The 23,867-nt window shown below is 38.7% G+C and overlaps 2 protein-coding genes across 4 annotated transcripts; one reads left to right on the forward strand and one right to left on the reverse strand.

Annotated features, from left to right (window-relative positions):
• Nucleotides 1-613: 613 nt before the first annotated feature.
• Nucleotides 614-11,754, forward strand: xpnpep1 (X-prolyl aminopeptidase (aminopeptidase P) 1, soluble). Of its 2 annotated transcripts, none has more exons than XM_063884643.1 (20): nt 614-749; nt 1,819-1,943; nt 3,894-3,957; nt 4,605-4,709; nt 4,884-4,976; nt 5,366-5,509; nt 5,731-5,826; nt 6,984-7,065; nt 7,530-7,740; nt 8,356-8,445; nt 8,569-8,619; nt 8,828-8,886; nt 9,247-9,324; nt 9,461-9,532; nt 9,697-9,757; nt 9,882-9,951; nt 10,290-10,463; nt 10,599-10,675; nt 10,842-10,940; nt 11,461-11,754. In XM_063884643.1, exons 2-20 carry the CDS (start codon nt 1,827-1,829, stop codon nt 11,578-11,580), a joined length of 1,863 nt encoding a protein of 620 aa, XP_063740713.1. In that variant the 5' UTR covers nt 614-749; nt 1,819-1,826; the 3' UTR covers nt 11,581-11,754. The 2 variants fall into 2 exon arrangements, with proteins under 2 accessions (XP_063740713.1, XP_063740712.1); XM_063884642.1 differs by lacking the exon at nt 614-749 and adding an exon at nt 1,355-1,571.
• On the reverse strand, nt 11,038-15,025 carry si:dkey-246e1.3 (uncharacterized). 2 transcript variants are annotated; one of them, XM_063884645.1, is made up of 3 exons: nt 14,831-15,025; nt 14,619-14,715; nt 11,038-13,086 (listed from the first exon to the last, which is right to left on the reverse strand). In XM_063884645.1, the coding sequence occupies exons 1-3, from the start codon at nt 15,018-15,020 to the stop codon at nt 12,867-12,869; spliced, it is 507 nt and encodes a 168-aa protein (XP_063740715.1). In that variant the 5' UTR covers nt 15,021-15,025; the 3' UTR covers nt 11,038-12,866. The 2 variants fall into 2 exon arrangements, with proteins under 2 accessions (XP_063740715.1, XP_063740714.1); XM_063884644.1 differs by having other exon boundaries at nt 11,038-13,206.
• Between the last annotated feature and the right edge of the window lie 8,842 nt (nt 15,026-23,867).

Here is a 23,867-nt window from a genome sequence, read left to right on the forward strand (position 1 = left end):
CAGGGCATGCCAATCTTCTATTAAAAACGTATTATAACGTAACATTTGCAACTGAGGGCTTACCTTTGTTATAACCATTATTTATACCTTAAATGAAAAAAATAAAATAAAAATAGAGGTCTTTAAATTTACCAAAGAGTAGCCTATGGGTCTCCATTAGGCCAACATTGACAACACTGAAATGGTCGTTAAAGAAATAACAAAACTGTTCAGACTAGTATAGACAAAAATAACAAATTGAGTGAGAAAAACAAACATAAGAAGCTCTGTTAATGCATGGAATAGCATATAGTTAACTCGGGTAAAATAGACAAATTAATTATGTATGCTACAAGTAAGCTAAAATACAAAAGCGTAAAAGCATGAAACTTGACTTTTAAATTGTGTTATTAATTGATGTAATACAATTGATATCTTACTCCTTTTGTTCGTTTTGCGGATCTTTCAGTAGTGTTGGTTTTATACTCAAGTGCAGGACGCGCTGCAAAGTGAAAGTAGCTATAATACTAATAATTGTATTGATAATCTCAGATAATGCGTTATTTGATTGTTCAGTGAATGTGTTTTCTCTAAAAGGGAGGCGAGTCTGGATCCTGCTGCCTCTACTGGAAGAAACTGCAGTCACGTGACCACAAACGTCAACAAAGAAATGGCAGCCTCCTGTTTCATAAATTAACACAGGTCCAGGCTGGTAAAGAAGAGCTCCGTTTGTTAGCCTAAGAATCACATTTCCAGGAGGAAACCACCGGGTGTGTATTCAGCATTTCAATGGCTGCATGAGGGGGTACGTTAACGTTAGCTAGAGGCGGTGTTGGGGAGAAAACGTGGCACCGCGGGATGTTGACTGTGGGTCACCACGCCTGTGTCGGTAACGTCCATTATCGACTCGGGGAGAGAAGCCTTCACTCAGAGCTGTCAAACTGTGACTGTGAAATAGATCTGAAATCAGCCAACAACTTTACAGATAGCCTATTGTCTCATTGCCACACCCATTATTAAACCCCACAGCTACTCACCAAATGAATGAGTTATTGTGTGTTTTGGATGGCCTGTTGATAACAGTGATGTGTGGATAAAAATATCGTCCTCGCTTGCAGTTTATGATCAGAATATAACCCGATTTTTACACTGTATTCGAGCCAGTTATCTAGCGTAGCTATTAGTTAAGGGGCATGCTGAATTATTCTTATCCCGAATGGTAAACAACAATCGCATGCGGTGTTTAGCCAATAGGAGAGCTTATCGATGAGTAGTACTGCAACGTGATTGGTTTGCATGCGGAAGTTCTTTCAAAACAATTATGCCACTACAGTTATTGTGGATGGTGATAAATTCAACTCTGCACAATATCTTCCGGACTTTGTCACAGTTGAAATAGTAAAGTCACCTACCGTCACCACCCAATGAGTATATTCTTTTAATATTTAACCCATTTGACAGTTGCTGAATCAGCATGTTACGGCAGGTTAAAGATCCAGGGGTGGACTGTGACTTTGAGCTCCACGTTAGTAGTCAGGTAGACACGGTCCTGCTCCAGGCAACTAAAATCAACATGACTTCCCAAAAGTCAGGTAATCAGAGGGTAATTGGGGTGGGTTTGAATAACAATAGATGAGGGCACATATTATGTTATTTTTTATGAAGGTAGTTGTGGGAAATTACAGTGTTTCAAGATTGTATTCGCATCATAAATGCATAGGTATTGTTTCTGCACTAAATCCCAGCAGCTTTAATGTTAAGCATTTACCTTATTTACATATTAAGTGTGTTTTGTTACATGTTTTTATGTCTTAAATAAGTGTCATTTTCTTTGTTTAGACTCTGCCATGTCTCCAAAGATCACAGGAGAGCTGCTCAGGCAGCTTCGGCAGGCGATGAAGAATTGTAAATACTTTTCTGAGCCCATACAGGCCTACATTGTCCCTTCTGGAGATGCACACCAGGTACGTGAGATCACACACATTTTATAAATCTTAATTTAATCAGGCAGTTTTATTGAGGTAGATTATCATTTGGAGACCTGAGATCAAGTGAACACAACAGCAAAAAAGACACAACTTCAAAACAAATTGACTTGTTTGAATGCGGTTTGCGTTTGTGCCACCATTAGGTTAGTCTTTTCTTGATTGTGCACTGTAGTAACTATACAGTGAAGGAAATAAGTATTTGATCCCCTGCTGATTTTGTTAGTTTGCCCATTTACAAAGAACTGAACAGTCTGTACTTTTAATGGTAGGTTTATTTTAACAGTGAGAGACAGAATATCAAAAAGAGAATCCAGAAATGCAGAAGAAAAAAAAAAGTATAAATTGATTTGCGTTACATTGTGGGAAATAAGTATTTGATCCCCTTGTAAAACATGCCTTAGTACTTGGTGGAGAAAGCCTTGTTGGACAGCACAGAGGTCAGAGGTTTCTTGTAGTTTGTCACCAGGTTTGCTCACATCTCAGGAGGGATTTTGGTCCACTCCTCTCTGCAGATTCTCTCAAAATCCTTAAGGTTTGGAGGCTGATGTTTGGCAACTGGAAGCTTCAGCTCCCTCCTCAGATTTTCTATGGGATGAAGGTCCGGAGACTGGCTAGGCCCCTCCATCACCTCAATTGGCTTCTTCTTTAGCCACTCCTTAGTCACCTTGGCTGTATGTTTTGGGTCATTGTCATGCTGGAAGACCATGTCCCATTTTCCTGTATGTGCGTTCTTGAGCAGGGGCGCCGCAGGATTTTCATCCATTACATCATAGTGGGTTACCAATAGTTTCCTTGGTGACTGTGGTGCCAGCTGCCTTCAGATCATTAACAAGTCCCTCCTTTGTAGTTCTTGGCTGACCCCTCACCTTTCTCATGATCATTGATGCCCCAAGAGGCGAGATCTAAGATGTTGGAGCCCCAGACCGAGAGCAATTGATGGTCATTTTGTGCTTCTTCCATTTTCTAATAATCAAACCAGTTGTTTCTTTCTCACCAAGATGCTTGCTGGTGGTCTTGTAGTCTATTCCAGCCTTGTGCTGGTCTACAATATTGTCCCTGATGTCCTTAGACATTAGTTCCACCATGATCCCAAGACCTGTCTATGGTCTGGCCGTCGGTGGAGATGTTGGTATCTGCTTTATTGACTGTGGACAGGTGGCTTTTATCCAGGTAACGAGTTGATATCATGAGTACTTTCTTAAAGCGAGGACTTATTTAACTGGTCTGTGGGAGCCAGAATTGTTGTTGGTTGTAAAGGGATCAAATACCTATTTGCCCAAATTAAATGCAAATCAATTCATATATTTATTTGAAGGTACATTTCTGGATTTTTTTTTGTTGATATTCTGTCTCTCCCTGTTAAAATAAACCTACCATTAAAACTATAGACTTGTAATTTTTTTGTAAGTTTGCCCACTTACAAAGAAATTAAAAGTCTAAACTTTTAATTTCTTTGTAAGTGGGCAAACTTACGAAATCGGCAGGGGATCAAATACTTATTTCCTTTACTATTTAGATTGGAGAAGAGATGCAAGTTAGTTTAGAAGCTTCAACAGTAGAGCTTTAGGATAAATAATATGCAATAGCAATTTCTTCTTGACTGGCACATAAACATACACTGACTGCTTTAAAACATGAATGAAGACACCCCAAACATAAACTCAGACACGCAAGCTCAGAGTCGAGCCTGCCCAATTGACTTTGTGTGTGTCGTGATTCACTTTTGATCGTCTTATCTAACCTTGAAAATTAATTGTAGCCCTTTACCCACTGCTCCTCCCTTTTGCCCTCTCCATGCACACAACACGATGTGAGAAGAGCAGCCAAGGTGGCATTTAAAATGTCTGACATGCCCCTTCACACTGATTGTAAATAAAGCTGATCTCTCTCTGTCTCGTTCTCTCTCTCTGCCCCCATGTCTTTCAGAGTGAATACATTGCACCGTGTGACTGCCGACGTGAATTTATCTGCGGATTTAATGGCTCTGCAGGTATGGTTTTCAAATCCTAGCTAATTTCTTAAAAACTTAAAACTTTGGTAAATATGATAAATAAACTTGCATCCGATTTTCAGGTCAGAGTAAACCCTTCAGGTCCCAGTGCATCTTACTGTATCGTGTTCAGTTTAGATGGTACAGTAGACTATGTTTTAGTTTTTTTATGACGTAAGGTTTACTTTTTGGCAAGGTGATTTACTTTGGAACAAATCGCTGTGGGAAATCAGCATTGTTGTAAAGAGAAAAGGAAAGTTCACGGTTATTCTACTTTTTATGGACCGAAACCAGAGTCTTTTTGTACAAGCACAACTGGCACACAGACAAGAAACAGAGTAATAGACCAGACCTGTGTCACTATTATAGTATCAGATGATCAAAGGGCATACTTTTTACACTGCAGGTTATCAAATAAAATGGATTGTTGCCTTGATTCAAATGACAGATTTCTTTAGATTACATTTTTATTGTAAACATTTGGGTGAAGTACACCACTTATTACAGAGGTCAGGTCATTCTAAGACATTTTAGTGTGGAGATGTTACATAATTTACCTTTTCTTATTCATCTATTGTACACACCAGATACTACAAAGCATCTGTGATTGGTAAGATGAATTGTGCGTTGCTTGTTGTGTCTTGTAGGTACAGCCATCATCACAGAGCAGCACGCTGCAATGTGGACTGATGGGAGATATTTCCTCCAGGCCAGTCAACAGATGGACAACAACTGGACCCTCATGAAGATGGGTAAGAATTATAATTTTGAAAAGCAAGATCATTTCTAAAAGGCTCCTGCAAAGGCTTTTTTCACCATAAATGTATGTTAAAAAACGCTGTAACCACTGGCATGAGTCTGGCATATTATATGTTGCTGTCTTTGAGTGTTGATCATGTTGTTTTTTTAAAAAAAATGATGTCTAGGGCTGAAGGAGACACCCTCTCAGGAGGACTGGCTGATCAGCATCCTGCCAGAAAACTCCAAAGTGGGAGTAGATCCGTGGATCATTGCTGCTGGTACGTGGCAGTCTCATTTTCCCCTCAATGCACTGGATCAACTTTACTAAACATTGACAATCAAAGTAGTATGAACACTCTGGTCTTGCCATAATACATCTGGGAATATAACCTGGTAAAGGAAAATCCTACATTTCAGAGGATGGAATTAAGATCCTGACACATAATATCTCTTTATTTTGCCTCTCCTGGCCAGCAGGCTCACATACCTGGTGTACAATGTAGAGTGTTTCTGCCTAGTCTTTATAGTTTAGAGCGAATAACTTGCTCACATTGAACACTTGAGTAAGTACACATAAAAATAAAATTGTTTGCGTTTGCTGCAGAGTCTCTTCGTCATATTGTTATGTTACTATTTTTACTTCTTCACACTTGATGTTCCATTTCAGATCAGTGGAAGAACATGTCACATGCACTGACCAGTGCAGGCCATTCTCTGGTGGCGGTGCAGGATAACCTGATCGATGTGGTGTGGATGGACCGTCCAGAAAGACCCAGCACACAGCTCCGCCACTTGGGCTTGGACTACACCGGTTAGCTATTCACCATTGAACACAATTAATATTATTAGAGGGTTGTTTTATTGTCTGACAAGAACATTGTCAGACTTTTTGGTTGTTTAACACTCAATAATATATGTTGTAAAGATACCTCTATTGTTTCCAACCCAGGCAAAACAAAAGTGTCATTCAATACAAGGAGGAAATAAATTCAGTGCCATGGAATGTAATGAAAATATGTCTTATTCTCAAAGGTGTGTCCTGGCAAGACAAGATCATCGCTCTGCGTGCCAAGATGACAAAGAGGAAAGTCACCTGGTTTGTTGCAACTGCGCTGGATGAGATCGCATGTACGGACACTTTTTTATTCACTAATACATTGTGTCATTACCTCTGCAAAGTAAGTAATTGAACACAGTAAAGGAAATATTAAGATGATTAACTTAAAGCAAGGATTCGATTTGGAAAAATGTCAGACTTAAACATCTTAAATAGTTTTATAAAAGTATCAGACAGCACATGCATGCCTATAAAGATATAGTAGCAAAAAGTGGAGATGTTAAAGCAAAATACATTTTCAGAATGTAGGAATTGTAAAGAACAGCTGTCATTCTTGAAAATCCTTGGAAATACTCACAGCAACTTCTAAAAATGTCTCAATTCGGGATTATGAAGTATATCTTTAAAACCCAGCAACTAGATAGCTGTCTGATCTTTTACTGGCTATGTACAATACATCTTAACCCTGTGATTGATTCTTAAACTTCAAAAGCCCTGTACATTAACGTTTTGGGAAAATGTGTTTCCACCATGTGAGTTGGATCCCCTCCAGTTTTCTTTTGAGTCCCCTTACATGCCCCCTTGGTTGGAGAGGCTACACAATTCATGCTCTGCTAAAGGAAACATGACTCAGCTATATCTTAACAAATAAATAGTTCTATTGTTTTCTCTGGTTTCACTTGAATCCACTCCAAAATACATAATAGTTCTTTCTTGACACATTCAACAACACTCTGTAATAATGCTGGCAGGCAAACAAATAAAGCGCCTTGTTCTAAGTGTGAGACTTGTCAACCCAGAGCTAGTTGAAAAATAACCCCGGGTCCAAAAAATAAAGTATGAAAGGCCTAATGTAAAGCTATCCATTTTAAGATCACGATCCAAGGAGCCAGGGATGCAAGGGTGTCTAGATGCCTGTGTGAGCACCTCGCTCACCGCGCTAACGACCTCTTGTTTCTGATTGTTTGGTCTGAGGGTTTTTGTTAATTTGAGAAAGGCTGATTTTTATTGCCATCAGGTAGCATTCAGACAAGAAGGTCTCAATGGGCGTTAAATTGAAGAGGATTCGCTCAGGATAAGTGACAGTCCCATAATAACATTGACATTGAACACTAAGCAAATGAGAGTAAGATATTAAAGTTGGATGGATTTATCGACGCTGTCACCTGCGAAATGAGATGCAACAATTTATTTCATATGCTTAAAATATGATGTTTTCTTTTTTCAGGGCTTTTCAACCTCCGTGGTGCAGACATCGAGTATAACCCAGTGTTCTTTGCATATGCCATTGTGGGGATGAACTCCATAAGGTAATGAATTATAGCAATGCAGAAAAAGACAGCTCTCAACATCTAACAGCTACCAAAGATCACAAACAGTGCTGACAGAGTTTACAGTGTGTACCTGTGGCTGTGTTTGCGCGAAAACACTGTGGCACTCGCATGCACGTTTTGCTGACCAGGATACCAAAACAAAAACCAAAGAAGCTAGGGACCGTGACTTCATTCCCTGCTCAAGTAGACATAGCTCAACTGTTTCTTTACAAAGCAAAACGTGTTGTGCTTCTACGGTAATACTCTGAATTCATTATATAGAAGAAGGACTACTTGAATGATTGTTAATGATAAACTATGGCTCAGTGTTATTTAAACACACAATTGTAGAATTTTGTAGAAACAAATATTATCACACCCTCCTTTAAACACTTTAAAATACCCAAACTGCAGGCAAAAGGTTTTCAGTTCCATTTTTTCCCACTCCTTCCCTTCTTCAGGCTTTTTGTGGACCTTAAGCGTCTTTCTGATCCCACTTTGAGAGACCACCTGCAGCTGGACTCCCCCTGCAAACCCGAGATGAGCATCCATACGTACCCGTACGAGTCGGTGTTCACTGAGCTGCAGGCCATCTGCGCTGCACACAGCCCCAAGGACAAAGTGTGGATCAGCGACAAGGCCAGCTGTGCTCTCACACAGGTCATCCCAAAGGTGAGAGAGTAACTTGAAGAATAACTAGTCTGTGTTTTCCTCATTCATAGATGGGGCTACGACTAAAGCACCACCTGTATCCCTATTCTAATTAAATTCCACGTTTAGATTCCTGTAATGGTTCAAATGTTGGTTGCAGTTTTGCTGGAAGACAGAAAACATAAAATCCCATATCAGGCTATGATTGAGCACAACGTTTAAATAAAAGGAATCCCTTTGTTTTAACAAAACCACTCCTAACATGGGTTGAACCATAATGAAATGTGACCAAATACTGTGCCTAAATACACATTTGAGGGACTTGTAATGTTATAATTCTGTTCACTTTACTACATTTTGGAGGCAAATATTGTACTATTTACAACGTTAAAATGATTCAGTAACTTTTAAATTTGGTACTTAAGTTATATCATGATGCTTATATTGTCATACTTTAACTTGAGATGGAATTTGAATGTATGACTTTTATTAGCTGATTGTTTTAACAATGTCTGAATACCATACTGGAATTACCATATTCTGTTGAGTTTTATCATTCAGTTGAACCCCAACGTTTTTTAAACTGTCTTGTTTGTTTTAATTTAAACTGTAAATGTTTGCGGTGATGTGTTTCAGGCCCACAGGACTCCGATTCCCTACACTCCGCTCTGCCTCGCCAAGGCTGTGAAGAACTCCACTGAGATTCAAGGCATGAAAATGGCCCATGTAAGAATCTTTGGACAACCTTAAGATCTGCTGTTTGCACTTACTAATTATTGAGTTTATGATTCATACAACTGATTTCACCTCACAGCTAACGTATTTCATCTTCTGCACTTTTCCCAACAGATCAAGGATGCAGCTGCCTTATGTGAACTCTTTGCTTGGTTGGAAAAGGAGGTATTTTCATTATGTTTCTGAGGCTATATATTTTGAGATCCAAAGAAGAAAAGAAAATATTATAGGCTGTGAAATGTAGTTTATTTGACCTTTTTTCTCACATAATCATATTTAATTATGTGATAATTAACCGTCATTTTGATTCCTAAGAAAAGAAAACAAGTTCAAAATAGTTTCTGGAAAGTTACTCTTTCGATATTGCTTACAGATTCCAAAAGGCACAGTGACAGAGATCTCTGCTGCCGATAAGGCTGAAGAATTACGCAGGTAAGCTATTAATATCTTTATTTGTTTTCATGGATGTTTTTGGGCAGTTAAGTCTTCTACTGGCTGACCAGTTCTTCCAGTTACACTCCATAACACCTGTTGTCCTTGCATAGCTGAAATGAAAGATGCCAATGTAAACTGTGCTACAATAGTGACTGGAGTTATATCCCCATCTACTGGACAGGGAAGTGAAGTAAAATGTCTACTGAAGCTTTGAAATGAATATGCATCATGGATTTTTAAGGTGCTTAACTCTCTCAGTCTGCTCAAGAGATCTTAAAACATTTGAATGTTTAATATCCTGTCATCAAGCTGTGTGTATTTTTGTGTCGGAAAGATCCATTTCTTTGTCTTTTTCAGTCAACAGAAAGATTTTGTTGGCCTCAGTTTTCCAACAATTTCCAGCGTCGGCCCCAACGGAGCAATCATACATTACAGGTCAGCAGGCCTGGGTGGTGTATTATCTTTGTGTAGCTTAACACAAAATAACAGCCTTTTGTATTTCTAATGAAAACATTTTTGTCGTTCTTTTATAGTAGTTCACTAACCCTGACTTTTTTTTCCTTTCCTTTAGACCCCTGCCTGAAACCAACAGAACTCTCTCACTGAATGAAGTTTACCTGATCGACTCTGGAGCTCAATATGTGTAAACAAGATCATTATTACTTACATTAACTGAAATAACCCTGTCTAGTATTTGCATGACCTTTTCAGACAATAATCACCTCTACCCCTAATACCAAGGAACAGGAACAGTGGTGTGTTTTTTGTGCATTAATCACATTCATATTATGTTTCTGTCTTTGGCAGCGATGGGACCACTGATGTCACACGCACTTCCCACTTTGGGACACCATCGGCTTACGAGAAGGTACATTTGGATATTTGCATTTTCATAGTTTTCACTTTCAAAATAATTTCAGGTTAGGTTTGATTTAATAAAGCTGATTTAATTAGTCAAATTGTATTTCATCTGTTTGTATTTTTTCCTCCAGGAATGCTTTACGTATGTACTGAAGGGGCACATAGCCGTCAGTGCTGCAGTTTTTCCCAACGGAACAAAAGGTGCTCCCCTCTTCTCTGACATTATCCCATGAATAAGCATTACTCTTTACACAGCATTAACAATTGTAAGAATAAAATGATTTATTCAGACAGTAGTTCTTAAATATTCTTTCATTTCTTTGTTGAATATACTGTAGATATTTTATTCTTAGTCTCTGAAAAACAACGACAAAATAATCTTCAATTATAGCATACATTAGTATTAGTAATACATTTTAGACACTGGAAACACAGGATGTCACAAAAATGAAGAAATACTTTCTGATGGAGTAAATCAAAGCAATACCCTACTGAAGTGTGATCTCTAACTATGATCCTGCATTCCCCCCCAAACCCAGGCCACCTGTTGGACTCATTTGCCCGCGCAGCTCTGTGGGAGTCAGGGCTGGACTACCTTCATGGTACCGGCCACGGCGTGGGCTGCTTCCTGAACGTGCACGAGGGGCCGTGCGGCATCAGCTACAAAACCTTCGCTGATGAGCCTCTGGAGGCCGGCATGATCGTCAGTGATGGTATGGCAGGGGAAGAGGAGCGGAATGTTTTTGATTGAGCCAGTGTTTCTGTCTGTCATGTCATTTTAAGGTGCTAAAAAACTCATTATTTTGCCTTTCCTGTGTTTGATTATGTTGTAAACTCTTTTTTTCTAGAACCTGGGTACTATGAAGATGGATCTTTTGGCATTCGTATTGAAAACGTCGTCCTTGTTGTACCAGCCAAGCCCAAAGTAGGTCTTATGTTCAATGAATCATGGAAATAATAGAGTTGCATGCATTGAAGAATATGTTTAACCATTCACTGGCAATAATTGTGAAAGCCATTTTTTCTCAATCAGGTCTTCTTTACTGAGTTTGATTGTAGCAAAAAAAATATTCTCTTGTCTGTGTGTTCAGTACAACTACAGAAACAGGGGTAGCCTGACATTTGAGCCTCTCACTCTGGTTCCTATCCAAGTCAAGATGATGAACACAGAGCTGCTCAGTCAGAAGGAGGTAAGGAATATCCAGTGTGGTTGTCTTTAAGCATTAATATCATCAGAAATAGGTCATTGATTCCACCAAAGGATTAGGTGACATTACAGAGAAATTATAATGAAAGTTAAAATGATGTATGTACAAATATGCGCTTTATAATACACTATTAAACTACAATATATATAAATATGGGAAAATAGAAATAAGAAATATGTAACATTGTGTAAATATGAAATGAAAATGGGATCTATGTTAAAGCGTATTCAAATGCAATAATAGTATAAAAGAATATTAGTTGATATGTATAGTATACAAATAAATACAGTACTTGTGCCAGGGTAAACCATCAAATACAAATTCACCCATTGAAAATGTGCTTTTATTGGTAAGATGATAAACACTTAAAATACCACAAAGTATTAAATGTAACCAAGGTAACACTTTCCATGATCCATAATAGTCCCAGATATTCCTGTCATGACATGCACTACTTCAAACAGTCTGTTCATGGTGTGACGGCCTCTCTTCTGTCCTGCAGCGGGACTGGGTGAACGAGTACCACAGAAATTGCCTGGAGGTGGTCGGAGCAGAGTTGGAGCGGCAGGGCAGGAAGGCGGGGCTGGAGTGGCTGATCAGAGAGACCCAGCCGATCGTCTGAGCGCAGACTCTTCTGCAATGCCATCCTTTTTGCCCTGGAGCAAAGATGATTAATTGCTCTGCAGTGATAAACGTTTGTATTTTTCTCATCTTTCTCTGTGTCTCACACTTGGCTTCTTTTGTAAAGCACATTGTATCAGCAGTTTTATTAAAGATCATTACAAAAATCAAGAAATGACTGCGTACATCTCTATCTATGAAAGCCATGTGTTCAGCTTGGAAATAAAAAAAAACCACTATCCTTATATGGTTTCACAAAAGATATTTACAATGACAACTGTAGAAATATACGTGATTATTAGTTGCAGCATTGACCTGTACCTACATCATGTATATGTTTTAATCAGGTGCTCTGTTGAGTGTCCTGTGTACAAACGGTGTTGCTTACTAAAATGCATGTATCATTGTTTTATAAAACATTTGCCGTGCCATAATAAGAATATTTATAATTACAATTACAAATATGTGTTCGAATATGTTTCTTTCTCTTTGGTGGCCCCTAAGCGATAATACAGGAGTGTTTTTGGATCCCTCTTTGCAGAGAACCAAACAATTATGTGGCTATTCCTCTAAATGTTTTCACAGGACACCCTGTTTTATACTGCAAATGCAATGGGTTTCTATCCATTGTGTTACTTCACACTGATCGATTTCATTTAAATGAAAATCTTCAGATTATTACTTTAAATTCCTGCATTGTTAACACCCCTGTTTGCTACGTTGCAGTCTTCTTCTCCTGGTTTTGCTGGCACTTAATACGTTTTTTAGCTAATTGTCAATCAGTCTGTTGTAACCAGTGATGTCAGATAGTTGCTGCTACATTTCTTTTGCATTCAAAACACCAAAACACACAGAAACAGTCAACAGAGACGTATTGACTTTGTTTCTCTTTACACCTAGGTTCAGTATTGTACTTTCATGACACTAACAAAACAGAATAAAACTTAAGAATGGTCAACATTGAAGCCACAGTGGATTTGAATATTCTGAAGTTAAATCCCTAGTATGGGCCAAGCTTTCACATCCTACATTTCCCATGGTGCAACTTAATAGTAACTCTGCTAAAGTTTATACTGTACATCAGTCTAAAACGCAGGTTTTCTGTTACAGATTCCCTTGCTATGTTTTTTCCTAATATTGATGGAGCGCCCACTTTACTGTACAAGGTGACATCATTTTTGTCAGACACGGGTGCAGGGGTCAGAAACAGAACTTTCATTCCAGTGTCTCTCCTGCCCACTTCGTGACATTCAGGTAATTTCTGGTCACAGCACAACTCTATCCCTTCTAAAGCTGCATGTAAAAAATCGGAGGGTCCAGGGTGATGCCACTGTAGGGATCCTTGGCGTACTCTTGAAACGACAGCGGCAGCATGAGTGCAGTCTGCTCCTCTGCTCCTTGTGAGACTTTAGTCCGGCACTCCTCCTCTTCCTCCTTCAGGCCTACAGGCAGCGGGTTACTGTAGATGTAGTAGATCCTGGAGTTGTCTTTTGCTGCCTCTTGTTTCCTGAAGAAGGCGAGAGGGTTGATGAAGCTGGTGGACCTTTTTACTGCTTTGACCGCGACGGGGTCCGCCGGCTCGCCTCGGGTCACTGCACTCTCATACACGTGGGCTCTCTTTGTCTGCCTGGTGAAGCAGATGGGACTATTTGCACTAATGACTTTAAAGGAGACATATTAAGCTCATTTTCATATCGTTTTTGTGTTTTGGTTTTCTACTAGAAAAAAACATGTTTAAATGCTTAAATGATTTCTCATACTGTCTGTAAAAATATAGGCCTGCCTGCATTCACATTCGCCTCCCAATAAACCCCAGTCTGCCCTGGTTGGTCACTGTTTCCTAATTTTCTGCATCGTGCACTTTTAGACTTGCTTTTTGAAATTCATAAGTGGGTTCACACTTAGAAATAAAAGAGTGCAATATACCCAGATGGTGCAATAATAATGGCCAAAAAATGTGGAACCTTGGTTGCTTCTCACACTCAGCGATCACCATCTCACGCTACTTAACGGAAGTATCAGCTGTGGGTGCTCTTGCTCCACAGGCTTACACAAATATAGGATGTTGGGGTTTTTTAAGCTGTCTGTAATGCAGAGGTTGGAAAAAGACTGTGCTTAAATGAAAGTGGAAGTATCAGAGTGTAGGAAACTCTGTTACAAGTTAAACTCCTGCAATCAAAATGTTACTCAAGTAAAAGTACAAAAGTATTGGCAGCAAATATACTTAAAGTGTCAAAAGTACATGTTATACAGATTGTTCCATTTCTGAATAATATATATGATATGTTTTGGTCATAATTATTGATGCATTAATTTATCAAAGCTTGATTTAATAACTTTACTAAAGTGTTGATTTTTCACATCATTAAGCCAAATCTGTAAAGTAACTAAAGTTACAAAATAAATGCAGTGGAGTAAAAGTAGATCTTTTATTTTATTAACCTATCAATTGTAATGGAGTGAAAGTATAACCAAACAAGGAAATACTATTAAGAAAAGTTCAAGTAGCTATCTCAAAACTGTACTTAAGTACAGTACTTGAGTAAATGAAATTAGTTGAATTTTTATTCATTAAGTTTTTATGTATTTTATTAAATATGATCCTTAGGTAGCTTTTATTTCATTTTAGTTTGTTTCTTTCTCCCCGTAGCATTGTGAAGCACCTTGAGAAAGCGTTGTTTTTAAAGTGTGCTATACAAATACAATATATTATTATTAGTTGCCTCCCACCTCTGATGTAATGGTACTTTGATACCAGGAAAGTAAAGCTGCTACCTAGCTAACAGCAGAAAATGTCTTTGCAACAGAGTGCACAGCAGCTGTTAGCAACTTGAGACAACTCTACCCAGTCAAAATTGACATAATATGCAACTAAGTAGAGTACATATGATCTCAGTGTATGACATGAGACAGCATAACACTTCTCAGAAGGTATAATATCATGAATAAAATGTCTGATTTCCTCCCACCACTTCCATGGCTCCTAATTAAGCTGAAATATTTTAAAGTATCAAGACTTATCTGATATCTGATCCTCACCTGGTGCGGTTGTAGCAGACGGTGATGCAGTACAGGCCGGTGATAGTGAGGATACATAAGGCCAGGGCAATGATGACAATGTTAAACACTTTGAACTCTGGGTAAAAGGAAAGAAACACAGGCATTTCACTTAGAAGCAACACTTCACCACAACATAAAGTCCATTGTGACTACAGAATTAAACTGAACTGATATAAAAGAGAACAACACACCAGAAAGAGCTGAGTTGATCTCCTGGTCATGCAGTCCCAAAGCTGCCGTCGCGTTCAGATGGAGGCTGTCTTCCGTCATTGCTCCGTCCTGTTGGGTTCCACTCAGGTTGCTGCCATTGGCATCCAAAACATGGACTAAAGGCTGAGCTTCAAGCCTCTTCCCACTGGTTTCAATAGAAACCCGGGCCATGTGACTCAAACAGCTCGCCTCAGTCTCTGTGGAGACTCCCCCTCTTTTGTCACCCCATCAGTTCAACTTGGACACCCCATCTTCTCCCTCCCCTCAGCTCCCCTTGTTTACTGCTCATTATTCTGCTCAGCATTTTGGGGGGACAGTGAGGGGTGGGGGATGTTGGGCCTTTTATACTGTTTGTAATAAACTTTGAGTGGTGACCTCAAAACCAGAGAGACCACCACTAAAAATGTGAACGAAAAGATCAAAGAGGAACTCAATTACAGCTCAATCTTAAACACCAGAGAGCACCTCCCTTCCATCTGTACTCATATCAAACATTGAATAGTGCCATCTTACTTATACTTAGAAAACATCTGTACTGGATTAAATCTAATATATTTTTATTAAACATTATTGTACTGGATCTATCTGACAGTGACATAATGTCAGAAAAGTGTATTATATGACATCAATATTTGACAACCAAGATCCACAAGTTAAATTTTAGAATTAGAAATTGTTTGTTTATTCTTATCTGCCTTACAAAGACAAAGATTGTCTAAATACATACAGAAAAGCATTTGAGTGGCTGGAGATGACTTTGGCAATTCATGAATTGCACATTTTCTGTTGATTATCACCTTCAGCTTAATATAAACCCCCCAAATAACCCTATAAATCATTAAAAAGCCTAATGCAAATCCTTTACCTGCAGAATAACAACTTGATACTAGTTTTCAATGAGACGTTTTACTCCACGGATCAGACCCACACAGCTTTGTCTGCTATACCTCCTCACCTGCCTTTCTGTGCATCGCTGCTTGATTTCTGTTTTGGGGTGAGCAGTACAGGAAATCACGCTGTCCATGGGCTGATGCAAGAGCCAAAGCCAGCAAAAAGGCAACAAAGCCAGCATTCTCCTCTTTCCTTATGCTTCACTCCACCATGGGAGAAATTATGCAATTAGTTGAGAATCTAATTAAAGCAGCGTTTTGTTTTCCCTCTTAGACAAGACAGGCTGCTCTTTAGAGTGAACTTGGAGAGAACTTTTCCTCTGTGCAAGTGACCCTTTTGTCAACCTGCTCGAGTTGTTACATGGGATGAAACATGTATGTTATAAGCTAAAGATAGGAGGACGTTTTATGTAGCTCAATTTAGTTAAGTATGAGAAAGAAGGATATTGATCAGCTCTCATTCAGCGGGTAAGCTATGATGCCCATTACTAGAAGAACTAGATAGTATCAGTCTCCACTTTTCAGATATCAACAGTATTAGTTAATCAGAATACCATATCTACATTAGGTAGATTACTTTATTTTTTAAAAGCCAACTGCAAATCAGATAACTGTTATTCTTTGTGTCTCTTTTCTATTCAACAATCCTCCACTAGGTGTCAGTCCTTGCATACATGTTCATTCTGGTCTCATCATACCTCAGAAAAAGGATTGCTCTGTGGTATTCATCAGCGCAGCAGCTTTATTTTTAGTGACAGGGGTAGTCTTTATATTGCAAGAAAAGAAAAGAAAAACAAAGACAGAGAGAGATTGACTGATTGGGAAATAAGCTGTGACACAAAGGCTGAAATCTATGTTTATTAGCATCCCAAAGGTCTTTAATTCCTGTTTAATGTTGACATTCATCCTGGCTGTCTGTTTAACTATTTTGATTTACAGGGCATGTGGGTGGCATTCAGTTGGTATGGTTTATTTGAGCAGACCAGTAAGCATAAACCAACTTTGTCTGTGGCAGCTATCATGGGAATAAGGTCGGGAGTAATCCAACTCACTGTTTCTCAGATTCACCCAAAAACTAAAATATTAAAACTAAGGAGGAAATACTAAATTTATCATGATGGATAATCAGTTTCTGGTGCAATAACATTTACTCCTTTTGTAGCTGTTTTTCATTTTCTATATTGAACGTGTTTACTTTCCCAGAGTTATTTGAATGGCTATTGTAGTATATCATAGGGTAGATGACATTAAATTACTAATTATAAGTAAGAAATCCATTCAAATGTTTGTATTTTGCCATTTTCTTATCAGAACGTTGGGAGAAAATAAGATATTTTTTGTCTCATAAATCCCCATAATCCTGAGATCAAACTGCCTGTGCTTGGTTTATCTGTCCAAAGTTGAAGTTCCCTTATTTCCCAAATAACAAAAAGTGCTATTCTTGCAAGTTGCATGAGAACTACATTTAACCTAAAACTTTAAGCTCATATAATTATCTCATTAAATAGAGTATGGAGAAAAAAGTTCTCAAAATAAAATTATTTAAGTTTGAGAAAAATGACAGCAATACATATACAATAACATGATTTAAGGATAAAGAAACAACCTTACAAGTAATCATATCAAATGGGCACTTGAACCCTAAAACAGATCATTACAAGGTTAAATATTCCAACTAAATAAACAGTTCAGAAACACTGGCAGCTAAATCAACTTGCCTTCTGTGAGAATAGTTTCAAAACCATTTAGGAAATAAATTCCTGAAGTTTCATTTCATCTGAGTAGGACATGCTAAATTATGTTAGTATGCAACCTGGCACAATATTAGCCACATCTGGCAGCTGCTAATGCAGGGTGATTTCGTCAATTGAGTAGTGAGGAAGGAGGTATTCATAATGTTTATTTTACATAAACCTTCTTGATGTGCTGCCTGAATAAATAAGAAGTGTATCTGAGAGGATGTCAGCTTCAGGAAATATTGAATATAATATGTAATGTCAGTGTTAATGCAATCTCTTACTTTCACTGCAGGTGAGATTTCACCTGCATCCTAACTGTAATTCATTTCTCAATGCATTCACCTTTTTTTCTCATACTTTTGATTCTGTGTTATCTTCGGTTTGCTTCACGTTGTAAGGTTTTGTTTTGAAAAGATTTGCATCTGCTGCTTCTACAAAATAAAATCAGATTTAAATCAAATTTTGACAACTTTTAATGGTAACATAAGCCTTTGTTGATCAGACGACTACATAGAGTGGATCCACTCAGGGGCTTAAAAATAAAAATCCCGTATCATTTTCTTTTGTCATAAATATGATCCACTCATCAATCATCTCTCCTATAATCTCCCCCAAACCCTCCCCACTCTCTCTGACTGGCCAGTGAATTCCTGACCATCCCTCATCACCCTACCTCCCCCCTCCTCACCCTCTGCTCTTCTGCCTCCCCCATCTATGTGTTTATACAGAGGCTGGTGGGGAATTAGCATTCTGGCGGGATCCATTTGTTCTGACGTGGTTCAGCGGGAAGGTCCCACCTTGATTTATTGCACTTGTCAGTAAAACTTCTGGAGGTACATTTTAATACACAAAGGCTGTGCACAGTATACTGTCTGAGTTCATTCTCTCAGTTTGATTTTGATCATGCTGCAGAGTCTGCGAGACTTCTGTTCATTAGTTAGAAAAGATTCACATCAGAATAAAGGGAATATTATTATTTAAGGGCCCATATGGTTTAGTTTGCATGATTCTTTTCAAACATCCAACCGTGTCAAGTTGTGTAGTTAGAGGGATGCCAAGAGTGATCTTGTATATTTAAATGTCTAAGCCTCATTTAAAATGTCTTCATTTATACAATAAACTGAATGGACATAAGTAGAAGTATAAATGTATTTATAACATGCATTGCTAGTTATACATCTGAAACTATTCACTGATTTGTTGATGAACAGAAAATTAGCCTGCATTTATTTTAATAATCATTTCATCAATACATTTTTGTGGCAAATTATGCCAGACCTTTATTAGTTTCAGCCGCCTTCTTGAAAAATGACCTTGGAAAGATGGATTTAAATAATTTAAAGGTGCAACCTTCAAATAAACTAGAAATGCCTGACTCCATCATTGAAGTCAGTCATTCAATTTACAATTTATCTCACCAGGGCAATCCAGTGACTATGAGTACCATGTATACAGCGGGTCCTGAGTATACTGTAAACTGAAAAAGGAATAGAGCAAGTCCCTGAAACAACTTTTTCTAGTTCTGTGAAAAGTCTTAAAGGCTGAATCTCAGACAAAAGACAAATGTCGGAAAGATCTAATCTCTTGGCATGACATGAAATATTATTTAGGAAGTGAGGAGAGCAGAGAATGATCTGTGTTGGACATAGACAGGAGCAGTGGCGGCTGGTGAACATTTTGGGGGGGGGGGGCGCAGTTGGGCGGCACGGTTTAAATAGCACTTTTTTAGAGGTTTAGCTTAAGACAGTTGGTTAGGTGGCTGCGGCCACATTCGTGCTTCTTACATTTTTGTGTGAAGTGCTTTAGATCCTTCATCCCGGTTGTAGTCCAAAGTGTTTCAGTCCCAGGACTTTGAAATAACAGACAAGGGAAACAAAAAAAGGCATTGCTCACTGTACAACCAGCTAACCAATTCCGCTTAGCATACAAGTTTGAGGAGAAAGTCCGAGTGTAGGTTCTCCCGCGATCAGTGGTCGTCTGTTGAATGTTTAAATCCGGACGCTCGGGTCCCAAGTCTTTCAATTTCTTCTTTTCGACATCTGATAGTCGATGAAACGGTGTTTTAAGTAGAGCTTGCACGGAGTTCTCAGCCATCGATGTCGCCATATTCACTCAATCTAAGTTTCAGCTAGCTACGGTGCTGCTCTTTACGCTTGTGGTTAGGGAATGATAACGATGCTGATTCGCCGAAATAGTCCAATCGCGTATCTAAGAATGTCACATTGAACTAAGAAACAATGCCATTGGCTGTGGGCGCAAAGATTTGCGCCCACAGATCTAAGTTTCATCCTCCAATGAAAAGCTATCCTTGCTAAAATGACTGAGAAAAGTATAAGCTCTCCTATAGACTCCCATGTTATCGGCGCCCACGGACGGTAGCCGACCTGCCTATTCTCAGAAAAGGCGAATGGCAATATATTATGTCCGGACACATTTTAGCGGTTCTTGACAGTGGTCTCTCATACACATTTAACCCATAAACACGGTACATTTCTTATTTCAATTATGTTGTATATATAACGTTTTTTAACTCAAAAAGTCAGGGTGGGCGGCGCCCAAGCGCCCACTATTGACGCACCGCCACTGGACAGGAGGCGCAGAGGAGCGGTGAAAAGTCATTCTTTATATGTGATTTTATGATTTCTGTGGTCATCGCTGTTCGGTCAAATAGCTACTGAACACAGGATGTCATGGTCCTCAGCCGGCTGTGAAACTTTACTGAATTGTATCAAATACAGGCTTGTAGATGGTGCATGACTTATTAAAACCTGCTAATGCGTTGCTTCCTTGACCCTGTCTGACCCTGGCCCCCATATTGTACCACACAGGAAATGAGCTCTGAGCTGAATATCATCAGTTTATTTACAAATTGGATCAAATAAACACAAAAATGCACAGGGCAACGTGGAACACTGAGGCGTATACAGAAGAAACACATAACGGTGTGTGTGTGTGTGTGTGTGTGTGTGTGTGTGTGTGTGTGTGTGTGTGTGTGTGTGTGTGTGTGTGTGTGTGTGTGTGTGTGTGTGTGTGTGTGTGTGTGTACTGTAACCAAGAACATTAATATAGTCTGTTTAAGCTTTACATTCTCCCTGAAGATTCACTGCTGAGATATTAACTTTCCAGTATTTATTTTAAATGTTATAAACACAGCTTTTATGATAAACAGTATGGCTCATATGTAATCTCCTAATATCTAACAATATCGTCTAAGGGGCTCAGAAAAATCTCCATTTAGATTCAGGGACTTACTGCTCCTGCGCCTGTATGGCGTAAACTGTACATCCCCCCCGGGTGGGCTTAGCTTGTGCCAGTGTTAGTAGGAAAATGAGCAAAGACCTGTTGTCACAGCAACAGGTTTCATCTGTCTTTCAATGGCCTTTGAATTGCATTAATGAGTATTTTATGCTACAGAAGCACACAAACAAACATGTTTATTTGATTAATTAGATCTATGCTTCAAGTTGCATTAGGCTCCACACTCAATGCAAGGATAAGTCTCACTCTACGTCTTAAAATAAAAAAGTGACACACACACACACACACACACACACACACACACACACACACACACACACACACACACACACACACACACACACACACACACACACACACACACACACACATTTCCAACAAGCTTTGTTAAACACTCTGTAGGTTAACAAACATCAGTCCAAGTTAGCAGATGGCTGGAGGAAAAAGTAAACATCATGATCTTAGCTTGCTTTTTAATGCACTCTTAAATATTTTTGATTATTGTTTCAAAGAAAATTCAATAAACATTTCAAGTTAGGTAGAAACATGGGACAGGGTTGTGTTAGCCTAAATACAAGTAGCAGAGGTACACAAAGAAGCTCACTACTCTCTAGCCTTTGACTTAAGCTAGACTACATCTACTGGATATGCATGAAACATATCTTCTCATTTGAAAAACCCATTTGCATGTTTCCAAAATTCCCACCCTAAATTTTTGTTACTGGATTTCTTGCTAGCAGCCATAAAAAATATATATATATATATATATATATATATATATATATATATATATATATATATATATATATATAAAACCCCATGGGAATCTTATTTAACTACCATCCTTCAATTCAAAACTACACTCAAATCTTGAATGATCACCAAACCAAACTGTTACAACTCAATACTACTGGGCAGGATGGTTCACCCCCCACTCCTGGTGCTCAGTTTCAGCCAAGCTCCGTTCTCTGTTGGCTGGGCACCAAAAGCCTGCTGTATGAAGATATCCAGGCCTACCTGTACACTTGCCAGTAGTAAATACAGTTTGGCAAATGAGCCTTTGAGGCTGTGTGTGGGAACTGCATGCTGAACAAAAAGCAAGCACTTACTATGAGTTTCCAACATCTTCGGACAGATTCTTTGTCTGGTGTTCAGTGCCTGTATGGTCGTCTTCAGGGGATTGTTGGAAGGGAGTGGATGTTCACACAAAGGAAATACAGCATCTAAACATGACAGGAGATTTGTCTAAACTAGGTTTTTTAAGTGAATGAAATTCTGCATGTGTCACTAAGGGAAAGGTCATGTTATGTTAAGCAAGGGGGAATACTGTGGAAAAGAGTGCAATGTTTCTCCTGATGGAAATGTTTAGCGCTGCGGGAACGAGTTTGCAAGTGTCGGAAACCATAGAAACACCTTTTAAAATAAGCTAGCTAGTAAAAAAATTGCAAGAAAATGCAATTACTTACTTACATATTAAATATCTTAGAGGAAATGTTTAGGGCTGAAAACTGGAAAACAGTAGCAAAAACATTTTGTCAAACATCTGTTCTCAAAAAGTCCAAAGGGAAGGAACCCCTGCAAAAAAATGAAACATTTGGTTCATACTCTGAAAAGCACAGATTTCACAATTCATGATTAAACTATTGTTTAAAATAAAAAAAATAAAACAGGAGTGAAAGTGCTGAAAGAGTCAGAAGGACTCTCAATGTGTTCAGTTTACCAGAAGGTCAGAGTTGTTTGTATGTAAATTTGACTTTGTCCATCATCACAACATCATGCCATTGACTTAGTTGTGGCCACATTAAGCAAATCAGAAAGCGTTCCCATGAACACGGACCACCTACTGTCTCTCTCTTCTCTCTCTGCTACTACACAGTGGAAAAAGAATGATTGCAACAGCGCTTCACTCCTCAAAAACAACACTACAATGTAAATATCCCGTCAGTTTACGCGACTGAGGTTAGAGGTGATAAGGTGACGGGGGATTTCAGTTAATGGGAGGTTTCGGTCAGTTTCTCAATTTATGTATTTGACTATAGTGTTTGATGAAAGTGTAAAGATTGCCTAAAAAAATTGAAATTGGTTGTTTTTCTTGCCTTTTAACCACTTGTATTCATGGAGAATATTGACGTTTTTTCTCGTACATTTTCAACTGATTTGAGGTTTTCATATTCTTTACTATTCAAGTTGTTTTGAAATGCACACTCACTCACTTACACACACACACACACACACACACACACACACACACACACACACACACACACACACACACACACACACACACACACACACACACACACACACACACACACACACACACACACACACACACACACACACACAAAAACAACACTCCATTGCTATTTATATTTAATATACGCAAGTGTCTGGTATTGAACACAGACCACACTCACACAGCATGTGTGTTTAAACCCTGCAGAGTCCCAGTGAGTAAATTCTGTTATCTGGACATAGCCCATCAGATATCAATTTATCTTGGTATGTGTGACAAAGCAGACAGACAGGGGAGTCCAAGTTAAACAGTTTCTTAAAAAAACTCTTCTGCCAAAGCTGCTGTTGGCCAGAAGAATTCTGACTTGTAGTGACTGCAGAGAAGAACTGAGGTCAAAGAGACGATCACCTGAGAAACATCCGGGAAATATTAAAGCACTTAAGATTTGCTCATATCAGCAGAAGATTTTTAAAATCTTTATCCATTGCAAATGTAGAATAGGAGATGTTTGTGACAAAGGACAGGTGATCTCTTTACCTTTTGTAACTTTTTTATCTACATTTCATCTCAATTTGTCCTCTCCCCTCCGCTTGTCTATAGGACACTTTTATTGCATTTGGCCGCAGCAGACTTATCAAGCCTGCCTTGGTAGCAGCAGACTTGATCATCCAATATGTTGTTATTACATGATAAATATTATCTGCAATCCATCAAGTCAAACTAGGTTATCTTTTTCTAATGCTGCCAGACGAGATAAGGAACTTTTTAAAAAGCAGCACTGGAAAATGTACAGTGATGGTCTCACTAAATGGCGCAACGATCTAAATAACATTAGTGCAGATTGTATTGAGATTAACGAGCCATGTATCATGAATCTGAAGAAAGATAAATGTGT

The sequence above is a fragment of the Eleginops maclovinus genome, chromosome 5 (genome assembly GCF_036324505.1).
Source record: "Eleginops maclovinus isolate JMC-PN-2008 ecotype Puerto Natales chromosome 5, JC_Emac_rtc_rv5, whole genome shotgun sequence".
Taxonomy (NCBI): domain Eukaryota; kingdom Metazoa; phylum Chordata; class Actinopteri; order Perciformes; family Eleginopidae; genus Eleginops; species Eleginops maclovinus.

Bases quoted from the DNA above. Each gene is read 5' to 3' on its own strand.
- si:dkey-246e1.3 (XM_063884644.1), bottom strand. From the start codon at position 15,020: ATGGCCCGGGTTTCTATTGAAACCAGTGGGAAGAGGCTTGAAGCTCAG. The intron at 14,716-14,830 runs GTGTGTTGTTCT...CCTTTTACCCAG, and splicing joins GATCAACTCAGCTCTTTCTG to AGTTCAAAGTGTTTAACATT. The intron at 13,207-14,618 runs GTGAGGATCAGA...CTGCTTCACCAG, and splicing joins GTCTGCTACAACCGCACCAG to GCAGACAAAGAGAGCCCACG.
- xpnpep1 (XM_063884642.1), top strand. From the start codon at position 1,454: ATGTTACGGCAGGTTAAAGATCCAGGGGTGGACTGTGACTTTGAGCTC. The intron at 3,958-4,604 runs GTATGGTTTTCA...TGTGTCTTGTAG, and splicing joins CGGATTTAATGGCTCTGCAG to GTACAGCCATCATCACAGAG. The intron at 7,066-7,529 runs GTAATGAATTAT...TCCCTTCTTCAG, and splicing joins GTGGGGATGAACTCCATAAG to GCTTTTTGTGGACCTTAAGC.